This window comes from Thalassophryne amazonica, chromosome 4, assembly GCF_902500255.1.
Source record: "Thalassophryne amazonica chromosome 4, fThaAma1.1, whole genome shotgun sequence".
NCBI classification, from domain to species: Eukaryota; Metazoa; Chordata; class Actinopteri; order Batrachoidiformes; family Batrachoididae; genus Thalassophryne; species Thalassophryne amazonica.
In genome coordinates this window covers 99,939,577-99,955,569 of record NC_047106.1, presented here as the reverse complement: position 1 = coordinate 99,955,569, position 15,993 = coordinate 99,939,577, and the positions used below count along the sequence as shown (strand labels likewise).

The 15,993-nt window shown below is 40.7% G+C and overlaps 1 protein-coding gene across 3 annotated transcripts in view; it reads left to right on the top strand.

The window, feature by feature from the left end:
- c2cd3 (C2 domain containing 3 centriole elongation regulator) overlaps nt 1-15,993 on the top strand; it is a 105,145-nt gene that overhangs the window by 59,034 nt on the left and 30,118 nt on the right. For all 3 annotated transcript variants that reach the window (XM_034168347.1, XM_034168346.1, XM_034168348.1), the window contains 4 exons: nt 4,144-4,327; nt 4,444-4,627; nt 6,221-6,393; nt 6,474-6,609. In XM_034168347.1, the coding sequence (XP_034024238.1) occupies nt 4,144-4,327; nt 4,444-4,627; nt 6,221-6,393; nt 6,474-6,609 (677 nt within the window). The remainder of the gene's footprint in view (nt 1-4,143; nt 4,328-4,443; nt 4,628-6,220; nt 6,394-6,473; nt 6,610-15,993) is intronic.

Below are 15,993 nucleotides of genomic sequence, written 5' to 3'. Positions count from 1 at the left end.
ACTGTTAAACTTAGACAATGTCGGACTCTGTAGTTTTCTCTGGGCCCCTCCCCAATCGGACCGGGAGTGACATGTTTAGCCGCATGTTCTCCTTGAATTGCTGGCTGTCTGAGTGGTGTCCAAAAAATGAGGTGGGCTTCATAGATAATTGGCAAAGCTTCTGGGGAAAAGCTGGTCTTGTTAGGAGAGACGGCATCCATCCCACTTTGGATGGAGCAGCTCTCATTTCTAGAAATCTGGCCAATTTTCTTAAATCCTCCAAACCGTGACTATCCAGGGTTGGGACCAGGAAGCAGAGTTGTAGTCTTGCACACCTCTCTGCAGCTTCTCTCCCCCTGCCATCCCCTCATTACCCCATCCCCGTAGAGACCGTGCCTGCTCCCAGACCACCAATAACCAGCAAAAATCTATTTAAGTATAAAAATTCAAAAAGAAAAAATAATATAGCACCTTCAACTGCACCACAGACTAAAACAGTTAAATGTGGTCTATTAAACATTAGGTCTCTCTCTTCTAAGTCCCTGTTAGTAAATGATATAATAATTGATCAACATATTGATTTATTCTGCCTTACAGAAACCTGGTTACAGCAGGATGAATATGTTAGTTTAAATGAGTCAACACCCCCGAGTCACACTAACTGCCAGAACGCTCGTAGCACGGGCCGAGGCAGAGGATTAGCAGCAATCTTTCATTCCAGCTTATTAATTAATCAAAAACCCAGACAGAGCTTTAATTCATTTGAAAGCTTGACTCTTAGTCTTGTCCATCCAAATTGGAAGTCCCAAAAACCAGTTTTATTTGTTGTTATCTATTGTCCTCCTGGTCGTTACTGTGAGTTTCTCTGTGAATTTTCAGAACTTTTGTCTGACTTAGTGCTTAGCTCAGATAAGATAATTATAGTGGGCGATTTTAACATCCACACAGATGCTGAGAATGACAGCCTCAACACTGCATTTAATCTATTAATAGACTCAATTGGCTTTGCTCAAAATGTAAACGAGTCCACCCACCACTTTAATCATATCTTAGATCTTGTTCTGACTTATGGTATGGAAATTGAAGACTTAACAGTATTCCCTGAAAACTCCCTTCTGTCTGATCATTTCTTAATAACATTTACATTTACTCTGATGGACTACCCAGCAGTGGGGAATAAGTTTCATTACACTAGAAGTCTTTCAGAAAGCACTGTAACTAGGTTTAAGGTTATGTTTCCTTCTTTATGTTCCCTAATGCCATATACCAACACAGTGCAGAGTAGCTACCTAAACTCTGTAAGTGAGATAGAGTATCTCGTCAATAGTTTTACATCCTCATTGAAGACAACTTTGGATGCTGTAGCTCCTCTGAAAAAGAGAGCTTTAAATCAGAAGTGCCTGACTCCGTGGTATAACTCACAAACTCGCAGCTTAAAGCAGATAACCCGTAAGTTGGAGAGGAAATGGCGTCTCACTAATTTAGAAGATCTTCACTTAGCCTGGAAAAAGAGTCTGTTGCTCTATAAAAAAGCCCTCCGTAAAGCTAGGACATCTTACTACTCATCACTAATTGAAGAAAATAAGAACAACCCCAGGTTTCTTTTCAGCACTGTAGCCAGGCTGACAAAGAGTCAGAGCTCTATTGAGCCGAGTATTCCTTTAACTGTAACTAGTATTGACTTTATGACTTTCTTTGCTAATAAAATTTTAACTATTAGAGAAAAAATTACTCATAACCATCCCAAAGACGTATCGTTATCTTTGGCTGCTTTCAGTGATGCCGGTATTTGGTTAGACTCTTTCTCTCAGATTGTTCTGTGTTATTTTCATTAGTTACTTCATCCAAACCATCAACATGTCTATTGGACCCCATTCCTACCAGGCTGCTCAAGGAAGCCCTGCCATTATTTAATGCTTCGATCTTAAATATGATCAATCTATCTTTATTAGTTGGCTATGTACCACAGGCTTTTAAGGTGGCAGTAATTAAACCATTACTTAAAAAGCCATCACTTGATCCAGCTATCTTAGCTAATTATAGGCCAATCTCCAACCTTCCTTTTCTCTCAAAAATTCTTGAAAGGGTAGTTGTAAAACAGCTAACTGATCATCTGCAGAGGAATGGTCTATTTGAAGAGTTTCAGTCAGGTTTTAGAATTCATCATAGTACAGAAACAGCATTAGTGAAGGTTACAAATGATCTTCTTATGGCCTCAGACAGTGGACTCTTCTCTGTGCTTGTTCTGTTAGACCTCAGTGCTGCTTTTGATACTGTTGACCATAAAATTTTATTACAGAGATTAGAGCATGCCATAGGTATTAAAGGCACTGCGCTGCGGTGGTTTGAATCATATTTATCTAATAGATTACAATTTGTTCATGTAAATGGGGAATCTTCTTCACAGACTAAGGTTAATTATGGAGTTCCACAAGGTTCTGTGCTAGGACCAATTTTATTCACTTTATACATGCTTCCCTTAGGCAGTATTATTAGACGGCATTGCTTAAATTTTCATTGTTACGCAGATGATACCCAGCTTTATCTATCCATGAAGCCAGAGGACACACACCAATTAGCTAAACTGCAGGATTGTCTTACAGACATAAGGACATGGATGATCTCTAATTTCCTGCTTTTAAACTCAGATAAAACTGAAGTTATTGTACTTGGCCCCACAAATCTTAGAAACATGGTGTCTAACCAGATCCTTACTCTGGATGGCATTACCCTGACCTCTAGTAATACTGTGAGAAATCTTGGAGTCATTTTTGATCAGGATATGTCATTCAAAGCGCATATTAAACAAATATGTAAGACTGCTTTTTTGCATTTATGCAATATCTCTAAAATTAGAAAGGTCTTGTCTCAGAGTGATGCTGAAAAACTCATTCATGCATTTATTTCCTCTAGGCTGGACTATTGTAATTCATTATTATCAGGTTGTCCTAAAAGTTCCCTGAAAAGCCTTCAGTTAATTCAAAATGCTGCAACTAGAGTACTGACGGGGACTAGAAGGAGAGAGCATATCTCACCCATATTGGCCTCTCTTCATTAGCTTCCTGTTAATTCTAGAATAGAATTTAAAATTCTTCTTCTTACTTATAAGGTTTTGAATAATCAGGTCCCTTCTTATCTTAGGGACCTCATAGTACCATATCACCCCAATAGAGCGCTTCGCTCTCAGACTGCAGGCTTACTTGTAGTTCCTAGGGTTTGTAAGAGTAGAATGGGAGGCAGAGCCTTCAGCTTTCAGGCTCCTCTCCTGTGGAACCAGCTCCCAATTTGGATCAGGGAGACAGACACCCTCTCTACTTTTAAGATTAGGCTTAAAACTTTCCTTTTTGCTAAAGCTTATAGTTAGGGCTGGATCAGGTCACCCTGAACCATCCCTTAGTTATGCTGCTATAGACTTAGACTGCTGGGGGTTCCCATAATGCACTGAGTGTTTCTTTCTCTTTTTGCTCTGTATGCACCACTCTGCATTTAATCATTAGTGATTGATCTATGCTCCCCTCAACAGCATGTCTTTTTCCTGGTTCTCTCCCTCAGCCCCAACCAGTCCCAGCAGAAGACTGCCCCTCCCTGAGCCTGGTTCTGCTGGAGGTTTCTTCCTGTTAAAAGGGAGTTTTTCCTTCCCACTGTCGCCAAGTGCTTGCTCACAGGGGGTCGTTTTGACCTTTGGGGTTTTTACGTAATTATTGCATGGCCTTGCCTTACAATATAAAGCGCCTTGGGGCAACTGTTTGTGATTTGGCGCTATATAAATAAAATTGAATTGAATTGAATTGAATTGGTTGTGAAATATTTGAGATTATAGTCATGAAAATGTAATTTTAAAAAATTCAGAAGTGGTTGCTTTGCATGTTTTTTAGATATTTAGACCTTTTTAGATAGACCTTTTTAGATATTTAAATATACCTTAGTATACTAGCATAGTTCCACCTTAGAATTGGAATATAATATATAAGATATACCTTACTGAATTTTCATGTTTAATCTAGTTTAATAATATCAAAAATTCTGTTCTCGCAAACATAGTCTGTGAAGACAGATTTATCTGTCAGTGCTTACCAAACTAAAATTGGACTGTTTCCTTGTTTGTGTGGCTGTTATTTGTGCTGCCGTGGTCAAGAAATCCAATTTTTCTCTTTTAACCATCAGGTGTTTGCAGTTCAAGAGGAAGCTATTAGAGAGCATCGATTTGTCATAAAAGTAGAGAAGGTCATTGGTCTGATGCCAGTGCAGTCCACAGTGTGGGGTGAGGCTGACTGTTATATCCAGTATGCATTCCCCTCTCAGGAAGGCAAACCTGTTGCAAAGATTGATCATAATCTCATAGAGAGCAGTAAGACCATTTAAATGTTTTTCAATTTCCATCTAATTTAAGAAAAAAAAATCTGTTATTTTTCTCTATAACCCTGTTCCAACCCTCATCTCTCTTTCTCTGTCTTTGTCCAACAGGTGTGAACTTGAAGACATTTCGTACAACCACCACACTCTGTGTTCCTGACCCAGTGTTTGGCCACAGTGAATCTCATGTGCTTTTTGCTCCTGAAGGAGTACCTGTACAGAGGCTACTTCTCAGCTCTCTTTCAAGCCAGGGTCTTAGCAGTGGAGGGGGTGTGCATTTTGAAGTGTGGTGCAGGTATGGGGTGGTTACTGTGTAGCCCAAGTAGAAAAAAAAATGCAACATCCTATTGCACTTAAAATGTTGAAGGACCTGACATTTACACCATAGCTCTCCTACCTTTGGCCTAAAGGTTATGTGCTTTTATTTGAATCAGCTACACTGGACTGCATTATAAGTATTAGAATATTTCAAAAGATCTATTTAAAACAGGATTTATAATACAGACATATGTAACTTCTGAAAAGTATGTTGATTGATGCACTCAGTATTTGGTTGTGGCTTCTTTTGAAGGATTTTCTGCATCAGCGCTGTGTTTCGTGGAGACAATCAGCCTCTGGTGCTGCTGAGGTGTTCTGGAAGCCTAGGTTGCTTTGATAGCAGCCTTCAGGTCATCTGGATTGGTGGATCTGGTGTCTCTTTTGTTTCTCTTGAAAATGCCACTTAAAGAATTAGTGAGGGATTGTCTGTGGGATTAATCAAGTACAGTAACACCATGGTCAGCAAACTAGGTACTAGTAGTTTTAGCACTGTGGGCAGATGTCAAGTCCTGCTGGAAGATAAAATCAGCATCTCCATAAAGCTTGTCAGCAGATGAAAGCATAAAGTGTTCTAGAATCTTCTGGTAGAGAACTGGGTTGACTTTGGACTTGATAAAACACAGTGGACCAACACCAGCAGATGATACGGTACCCCAAATCACCACTGACTGTGGAGACGTCACACTGGACTTCAAGCACCTTAGATTTTGTGTCTCTCCACTCTTCCTCCACACCTTGGAACCAGGATTTCCAAATTAAATGTAAAATTCTGAAAAGAGGACTTTGGACTACTGAGAAACAGTCCAGTTCTTTTTCTCCTTAGCTGAGGTAATATGCTTCTGGCAGTCTGTGGTTCAGGAGTGGGTTGGCACCATGAATACAACACTAGTAGCCCATTTTTTTTGTACATGTCTGTGCGTGGTGGCTCTTGATGCACTGACTCCAGCTTCAGTCCACTCCTTCTGAAGGTCCCCAAAGTTCTTGAATTGGCTTTGCCTTACAGTCTTCTCAAAGCTGCGGTCATCTCTGTTGCTTATGCATCTTTTCCAACCACACTTTTCCCTCCAGTCAAGTTTCCATGAATATTCTTTTATCCAGAACTCTGACCAGCCAGAGCTTTCAGCAATGACTTTCTGTGGCTTAACCTTCTTGTGAAAAGTGTCCATGAGTGTCTTATGGACAACTGTCACTTCAGCAGTCTTGCCCGTGATTGTGGTTGTGTGTATGGAACCAGATTTGAGAGATTTGTGTATTCATACTGCATAAATAGTGACTTAAAATAAAATATTCCAATATTTTGAAATAGGCTTTTTTTGGTGCTGTAGGCTAATTATCAAAATTAAAACAAAAAAGATTGAAACATTTTAGTTTTTATGTCCTGAAATACCTGACAGAAATATCAAACTTTTTCACAATATACGTGTATTCTAGTTCTTCCAGATGCACCTGTAATGTAGACCTTTGTTTGCATGTGAAATACAAAGACTCATTGCAAATTGCAGTCCTAATGGCCACTAAGTCCAATGTTGCCTGTTCTTGAACTGAAATTTTACAATTCCCGTGTCCTCAGATATTACTATCCAAATGTTCGTGATCAGCTTGTAGCTAAAGGATTGCTTCCACTGTCCAAGCTCTGTGCCTTGGTTACCATGCAGAGAGAGCAGCATAACGAGGCTCAGATGTTCTCACTGCCCCTTGTTCCCAGATTTGACAATCCCACAAGCCATCACCCACAGCCCTCAGGTACACACATGCGCAAATATAAAGTCCACCTAATGTGAACACATGCATAGTATTTTCATTGAATATTCTGTTGTTTTTAGGCCTACTAGATGTGTCCATTAACTACAAACACAGAGCTGTAAAGCCTGATGCACAGATTGGCAGGGGAGCTGCTTCACGTGTTGTGACACTTGTGGTTCAAGTACACAGAGCAACTGGTCTTCATGCAGCAGCAAGGTACCTCACTTGTACTTTCTTGGGGAATCGATTATATGTTTTTAGTTCTGTCTGGGTGGTTGAATAGGCAAAACCAGATGTTCACTGTAGAATTTGAACCTCTATAAACAATTTGTAACTATTGCTTGATGTCATTAGCCCTATTCAGATGGGATTACTATATACAGGCATAACAATTTTCCATGGAGTCACGGATTTCCAAGTTTTTCACCATGATCAGAACCATTTTTGAGATTGCTTTGAATCTGTTGAGAAAATTTGGGGTGGGGGGTGGCGGGGGGAGTGGTCCACCGGGAAATGTTTTTCCACTGTCGGCCGATTTCCTGAGCCACTGTATAAATAAAGTTTTCTGGTGTCCTCTTGCACATTTTATTCTATTAAAAACCAAAATCTGCGCAGTTTCATCCAAGGAATAACTCCATTTCCGACAATCAGAATGTATCTAATAAAAAGCTTTCCTGGATTTCCTGGGAAGTGCCATCATTGAATTTTTGAGCTGTTTTTGCCAACTATTTCTGCATGAAGATGACTATTTCGGTGGTCAAAATATTCAAGAATGATGGAAGTGTACTGGTACCACTTGTACTTCGGAACACCCTTGTGCTCGAACCATTTGTTTGTTATGGACAATCCATCCCCAGCACTGAAGTACAACAACAAAATGACACTCGGTTTCAGATCAGTGGGGCCATTCCTCCCAGTCATTCCCCACCAGGTTGCTCCATTATTGCCCACGTGAGCATTGAAGTCCCCCAGTAGAACCTTTTCCAGGATCCCACTCGGAGTCCTCAAGAAGGCTGGATACTCTGAACTGCTGTTTGGTGCATATGCACAAACAAGGGTCATATTCCTCTCTGTGACAGGAAGTTGTATAGAGGCAGCCCTCTCATTTACCAGGGGAAAAAAAACAAAATAATGTCACTCAGCCGGGGACTTATGACTATCCCCACACCCGCCCGATGCCTCTCACCCTGGACAACTCTGGAAAAAGAGAGTCCTGCCGCTCTCCAGGAGTATGGTTCCAGAGCCCATGCTGTGCATGGAGGTGAGACCAACTATTTGTAGTTATCGCTCAACTTCCCACACAAGCTCAGGCTTCTTCCCCACCAGAGACAGTCAAGTTCCACAACAGAGTGCCAGTTCTTGGTGGCATTTGCCCCTGTCCATTGCTAAAAGAACAGTGGACAGAATTATTGATAGTATTTGAGACAATGGTACTGAAGAAACTTTATAATTATCTTTATAATGTGGATTTGACTGAACTGTGGATTACTCCAGGAACTAATAAACATTGATAAGATTCTCTTTTCACTTCATCCAGATACACTGATATATATTTACTGGATCGGTTTAAAGGTCATGTCACACCAAAATCATAACAATTTAATTTTAGGCTGTTTGTGACCATCCGATGATACACCGGGATTACTTTATGCACTTCCCATGACCGGTTTCAAAGTATACGGCATTCGCAACAAAAGGCTATGGAGACTGCGAGAAAAAATAAGTACTTGTGAGTACTCGTGTCTTTCTGACAAGTGACGTCGCTATTAGAGACATTCCAGTGTGCGCTTGAATATAATGTAGCTGCTAACGTTAAAGGACATGTCTCACATTTTTAAGGCCCCAGTTAGTAAGACAACATAAAAGTACTCATGATTGTAAGTGTCTTTGCACACATATGCTAATAATTAGTGATCTCTGATGTATTTTATTCCTCTCACTCTGAGCCTTAGCAGGTGCATTTCCGGAAAATGTTTCACTCGGCAATCCTCAGCATTTTTCAGTATGTGATGTCCTAATTAACAAAACAGAAACATCTCAGTGACTGACAGATAGAGGGAAATGAACCTGCTCTGTCCAAAAACAAGAGTTCTGAGCTGCTGTTCGAAAGTCATGGCTTGGATTAAACTTTTTCAGAGTGTAGGATTTTGGAGCCTACGTAAAGTGACACGCTGTTTGTGTGGATGCTGGTTACTGAAGCTATGGACGTGGGGACATCTGATACTGTTTTTAACAGCCTGTCTGGACATGGAGATGGATTTTACATTGGAAAAAGTCAGAATACATTATTTCCAGGAGTTCATGGACGTTATTTTACATGCCACGATCGAGAGAGAGGCAGAGCTGCAGCTGTGGCAATCTCACATGCACGTGTGCGCTTCTTTGATCGTGTGAAGCTTGCATTTGGAATTTAAGCCACAACACGACAGTGGGTCTATCATGGTCAGCATTTTACCCCTTTTGTGTTTTGTGGCTAGATTTTTTTTTTTTTTTTTTTTAACTTTGAGAGAGTGTAACTTTGGAGCTGTGTATGTGTGCTGCGAAGCTCACTGTGTGTGTGTGCGTGCACACGCGTGCTGTGCAGCTGACGAGACGCTTGTTTTCCCCCAGCAGCAGATATATGTTTTCTTAGATTTTATTGATAACATTCATAATTAATGGTGTACAACACTGATCCTGCAGCAGAGAACGTTACTGACAGGCTGCGTTTATGACTCGTGGCTGCAGGTGCACATCAACTTTCTTGGAGCCGCAGCTTTTACCGTGACTGCAGCAAAATTAATAGTTATTTTAAAAACGACTTGACATCACACTTATGTAAACATTGGAATTAATGAGTGCCTCCGTTCTTAATGTTATCAGTTGCATTCCATTGAAGTGCACGCTGGTATGCTTCTAGTTGCGATGTCACTTGTCGGAAACACCCAAGTACTCACGAGTGCTTTGTTTTCGGATGTCTCCATAACTGTTTATTGCGAATACCGTACAGTTTGTAACCGGTCACAGAAGTGCACGTAGTAATCCCGGTGGATTGTCAGATGTTCACTAACAGCCTAAATCTAAATTGTTATGATTTTGGTGCGACATGTCCTTTAAGAACTGAGGCACAGATTAATTCCATGCCCTTTAAAGAACTTAATTAAATTTTTGAAGGACTTGGACAAGTTTTGAGTTGAATCATGAGGGAAGAAATCATTCACTGTATCTCATCAATAAGACCTAGTACCTACCTGCATTAGCAAAAATATTCCCTGAAAACTCCAAAAATGAGTACTTTCAAACCAGTGATAATCATAAAAATTAACACTCCAGATTGCCCTAAAAATTGCTCAAATTCCAAGAGCTTCCAAGGGCAATGCCCCTGGACCCCTGAAGGGCACAACCCCTGGATTCTACTGTGTGCCTAAGGCAGCCCCATAACCTCAGCAATCTTCAACATTTTTTTTTCTTCCCCAGATGCTGTCCAATCCAAATGTGCTGTTTTATTCATTTTTACTTACTGCACCTTTTATCTTCTGTAAAATAATCTAGCAATTACCCCAGGTTATATTTGTAGTGATCCTGTGCAAATTGAGATAACAGTAATATCCTGTAGAAAAGGAGTTTTCCGCTAATTATCTCAAGTATGGAGTGAGGCATATGGAAGACAGTAGCCGTGCTATCAACATTCACTCGTGAGTTTTATTTACGTAGGAGTTTATTTACATGTGCTCTGCTTTTGGCACAGATCACACTGCTACACATTAAACATAAAGTGGGGTTGGACATGTTTGCTTTGTGCTTGTGTGACAGAAACCTGCTTTGGCACACAGGGCATGCTCCAGTCCAAGGAGTCAAAACAGCAGATAACTCACTCACTCACTCATCTTTAACCGCTTACCCAGGATCAAATCGCGGGACGGCAAACAAAAAGGAAAGAAGTGAAGCTGACAAATAACTAGACAAAAGCTAGACATACAACATCAAATCAAATCAGTTTTATTTATATAGCGCCAAATCACAACAAACAGTTTCCCCAAGGCACTTTATATTGTAAGGCAAAGCCATACAATAATTATGGAAAAACCCCAACGGTCAAAACGACCCCCTGTGAGCAAGCACTTGGCGACAGTGGGAAGGAAAAACTCCCTTTTAACAGGAAGAAACCTCCAGCAGAACCAGGCTCAGGGAGGGGCAGTCTCCTGCTGGGACTGGTTGGGGCTAAGGGAGAGAAGCAGGAAAAAGACATGCTGTGGAGGGGAGCAGAGATCAATCACTAATGATTAAATGCAGAGTGGTGCATACAGAGCAAAAAGAGAAAGAAACACTCAGTGCATCATGGGAACCCCCCAGCAGTCTACGTCTATAGCAGCATAACTAAGGGATGGTTCAGGGTCACCTGATCCAGCCCTAACTATAAGCTTTAGCAAAAAGGAAAGTTTTAAGCCTAATCTTAAAAGTAGAGAGGGTGTCTGTCTCTCTGATCCGAATTGGGAGCTGGTTCCACAGGAGAGGAGCCTGAAAGCTGAAGGCTCTGCCTCCCATTCTACTCTTACAAACCCTAGGAACTACAAGTAAGCCTGCAGTCTGAGAGCGAAGCACTCTATTGGGGTGATATGGTACTATGAGGTCCCTAAGATAAGATGGGACCTGATTATTCAAAACCTTATAAGTAAGAAGAAGAATTTTAAATTCTATTCTAGAATTAACAGGAAGCCAATGAAGAGAGGCCAATATGGGTGAGATATGCTCTCTCCTTCTAGTCCCTGTCAGCACTCTAGCTGCAGCATTTTGAATTAACTGAAGGCTTTTCAGGGAACTTTTAGGACAGCCTGATAATAATGAATTACAATAGTCTAGCCTAGAGGAAATAAATGCATGAATTAGTTTTACAGCATCACTCTGAGACAAGACCTTTCTAATTTTAGAGATATTGCGCAAATGCAAAAAAGCAGTCCTACATATTTGTTTAATATGCGCATTGAATGACATATCCTGATTAAAAAATGACTCCAAGATTTCTCACAGTATTACTAGAGGTCAGGGTAATGCCATCTAGAGTAAGGATCTGGTTAGACACCATGTTTCTAAGATTTGTGGGGCCAAGTACAATAACTTCAGTTTTATCTGAGTTTAAAAGCAGGAAATTAGAGGTCATCCATGTCTTTATGTCTGTAAGACAATCCTGCAGTTTAGCTAATTGGTGTGTGTCCTCTGGCTTCATGGATAGATAAAGCTGGGTATCATCTGCGTAACAATGAAAATTTAAGCAATGCTGTCTAATAATACTGCCTAAGGGAAGCATGTATAAAGTGAATAAAATTGGCCCTAGCACAGAACCTTGTGGAACTCCATAGTTAACCTTGGTCTGTGAAGAAGATTCCCCATTTACATGAACAAATTGTAATCTATTAGATAAATATGATTCAAACCACCGCAGTGCAGTGCCTTTAATACCTATGGCATGCTCTAATCTCTGTAATAAAATTTTATGGTCAGCAGTATCAAAAGCAGCACTGAGGTCTAACAGAACAAGCACAGAGATGAGTCCACTGTCTGAGGCCATAAGATCATTTGTAACCTTCACTAATGCTGTTTCTGTACTATGATGAATTCTAAACCCTGACTGAAACTCTTCAAGTAGACCATTCCTCTGCAGATGATCAGTTAGCTGTTTTACAACTACCCTTTCAAGAATTTTTGAGATAAAAGGAAGGTTGGAGATTGGTAGCTGGGTCAAGTGATGGCTTTTTAAGTAATGGTTTAATTACTGCCACCTTAAAAGCCTGTGGTACATAGCCAACTAATAAAGATAGATTGATCATATTTAAGATCGAAGCATTAATTAATGGTAGGGCTTCCTTGAGCAGCCTGGTAGGAATGGGGTCTAATAGACATGTTGATGGTTTGGAAGAAGTAACTAATGAAAATAACTCAGACAGAACAATCGGAGAGAAAGAGTCTAACCAAATACCGGCATCACTGAAAGCAGCCAAAGATAACGATACGTCTTTGGGATGGTTATGAGTAATTTTTTCTCTAATAGTTAAAATTTTATTAGCAAAGAAAGTCATGAAGTCAATACTAGTTACAGTTAAAGGAATACTCGGCTCAATAGAGCTCTGACTCTTTGTCAGCCTGGCTACAGTGCTGAAAAGAAACCTGGGGTTGTTCTTATTTTCTTCAATTAGTGATGAGTAGTAAGATGTCCTAGCTTTACGGAGGGCTTTTTTATAGAGCAACAGACTCTTTTTCCAGGCTAAGTGAAGATCTTCTAAATTAGTGAGACGCCATTTCCTCTCCAACTTACGGGTTATCTGCTTTAAGCTGCGAGTTTGTGAGTTATACCACGAAGTCAGGCACTTCTGATTTAAGGCTCTCTTTTTCAGAGGAGCTACAGCATCCAAAGTTGTCCTCAATGAGGATGCCCTGTGTTGGTATATGGCATTGGAGAACATAAAGAAGGAATCATATCCTTAAACCTAGTTACAGCGCTTTCTGAAAGACTTCTACTGTAATGAAACTTATTCTCCACTGCTGGGTAGTCCATCAGAGTAAATGTAAATGTTATTAAGAAATGATCAGACAGAAGGGGGTTTTCAGGGAATACTGTTAAGTCTTCAATTTCCATACCATAAGTCAGAACAAGATCTAAGGTATGATTAAAGTGGTGGGTGGACTCATTTACATTTTGAGGAAAGCCAATCGAGTCTAACAATAGATTAAATGCAGCGTTGAGGCTGTCATTCTCAGCATCTGTGTGGATGTTAAAATCGCCCACTATAATTATCTTATCTGAGCTAAGCACCAAGTCAGACAAAAGGTCCGAAAATGCACAGAGAAACTCACAGTAACGACTAGGTGGACGATAGATAACAACAAATAAAACTGTTTTTTGGGACTTCCAATTTGGATGGACAAGACTAAGAGTCAAGCTTTCAAATGAATTAAAGCTCTGTCTGTGTTTTTGATGAATTAATAAGCTGGAGTGGAAGATTGCTGCTAATCCTCCGCCTCGGCCCGTGCTACGAGCATTCTGGCAGTTAGTGTGACTCGGGGGTGTTGACTCATTTAAACTAACATATTCATCCTGCTGTAACCAGGTTTCTGTAAGGCAGAATAAATCAATATGTTGATCAATTATTATATAATTTACTAACAGGGACTTAGAAGAGAGAGATCTAATGTTTAATAGACCACATTTAACTGTTTTAGTCTGTGGTGCAGTTGAAGGTGCTATATTATTTTTTCTTTTTGAATTTTTATGCTTAAATAGATTTTTGCTGGTTATTGGTGGTCTGGGAGCAGGCACCGTCTCTACGGGGATGGGGTAATGAGGAGATGGCAGGGGGAGAGAAGCTGCAGAGAGGTGTGTAAGACTACAACTCTGCTTCCTGGTCCCAACCCTGAATAATCACGGTTTGGAGGATTTAAGAAAATTGGCCAGATTTCTAGAAATGAGAGCTGCTCCATCCAAAGTGGGATGGATGCCGTCTCTCCTAACAAGACCAGGTTTTCCCCAGAAGCTTTGCCAATTATCTATGAAGCCCACCTTATTTTGTGGACACTACTCAGACAGCCAGCAATTCAAGGAGAACATGCGGCTAAACATGTCACTCCCTGTCCGATTGGGGAGGGGCCCAGAGAAAACTACAGAGTCCGACATTGTTTTTGCAAAGTTACACACCGATTCAATATTAATTTTAGTGACCTCCGATTGGCGTAACCGGGTGTCATTACTGCCGATGTGAATTACAGTCTTACCAAATTTACGCTTAGCCTTAGCCAGCAGTTTTAAATTTCCTTCAATGTCGCCTGCTCTGGCCCCCGGAAGACATTTGACTATGGTTGCTGGTGTCACTAACTTCACATTTCTCGAAACAGAGTCGCCAATAACCAGAGTTTGTTCCTCGGCGGGTGTGTCGCCGAGTGGGGATAAACGGTTAGAGATGTGAACGGGTTGACGGTGTACACTGGGCTTCTGTTTAGAACTACGCTTCCTCCTCACAGTCACCCAGTCAGCCTGCTTTCCCGGCTGCTCTGGATCTGCTGGAGGGGAACTAACGGCGGCTAAGTTACCTTGGTCCGCACCGACTACAGGGGCCTGGCTAGCTGTAGGATTTTCCAAGGTGCGGAGCCGAGTCTCCAATTCACCCAGCCTGGCCTCCAAAGCTACGAATAAGCTACACTTATTACAAGTACCATTACTGCTAATGGAGACCAAGGAATAACTAAACATTTCACACCCAGAGCAGAAAAGTGCGGGAGAGACAGGAGAAGCTGCCATGCTAAACCGGCTAAGAGCTAGTAGCTGCGCTAAGCTAGCGGATTCCTAAAAACACACAAAGTGAATAATGTGTAAATAATTTAGAGGTGATTCAGCAGAGGGAGTGCTTTAGTTAAGGCACGTGAAGATTACACTGTGAAACAAACTGTTATCTAGTTAACTAGATCAATCTAACTGCGCAGATTAAACAGCTGACAGATACAGCAAAACATCGCTGTGCTCCGGAACAGGAAGTGATACAATACCGCAGTGAGAGCCAACCACCAGTAGAGGCAGTACAGTAGAAACATCAGACACATGACCATAGAAATGAAAACATTCTATTCAGCCTAGTAAATTTATTTTCTTCTTTTATGATGCGTGACTGTGTCAGGCCTGTGTATTGAATGGCCATTCTCAACTCAGTCATTTACACCAAATTTTCTTATCCCCTTACAAGTTGGCCATAAATATAACAGACATGCTGTCATAAAATTACTCTACCTCCATCTCTAAAATTTATACCATCTGAATAGGGTTTTAGTCTTTTCCACGCATATTCAAGTCAAAACTGGTCATATATCTGTTTGTGGGTATGTGTCTCTGAATTTGTCACTGTAGATATGTCAGGCTTTTAGGGATTACTTAAAATTGTGTTTAGTAATGATGAAGGTGATTTTGATTTTGTCGGCATGTATTAGCAAGCTTTCATATTTCAACCTATTTCCAATATCCCTCCTGATAAATTGAGGGACCTCTGTTTTTCTTTTCTTTTTTGGGGCGGGGGGGGGTCATCTTTTTGGACAGGAAAGGCAACATTACTGTAAAGCCTATATTAACAATATTGTGCATTTGTGCTTTCATCACCACTGACAGTTGTATTATGTGATAGGCACGGGGGGGGGGCGGTTAGAGGAAGGGAGAAGGTTAGGTTAGGGGAAGGGAACATGATGCAAATTATTGGTTGAGTTAATAGGGTTTTAAAAAGGAATAGTTTGCACCATGTGTCATGCTTAGTTATGATGTTACAGGGTAACGTGTCACATTTCATAGAATCCAGTGGACGTCGACATTGTTTGACCTTTACTTTGGAGACCAAACATTCAACACAGTCAGAACTATTCCATTTGTTAATCCTATTAGTTCAACCAATAATTTGCACCACGCTTTACCAAAACTGGAGCAACTTTAACTTTTGACCCCTGTACAAACTGAAACTGACCTTTGTCACCATTCTTGCTGTTTTTACCCCATAACTCCAGAACATTAAGTCACAGATAGTCCAGACTATACCTTTTTGGAATCATCATCATCAGACACATAATGTGCCATCACTTTCAATATGATTGGAACAT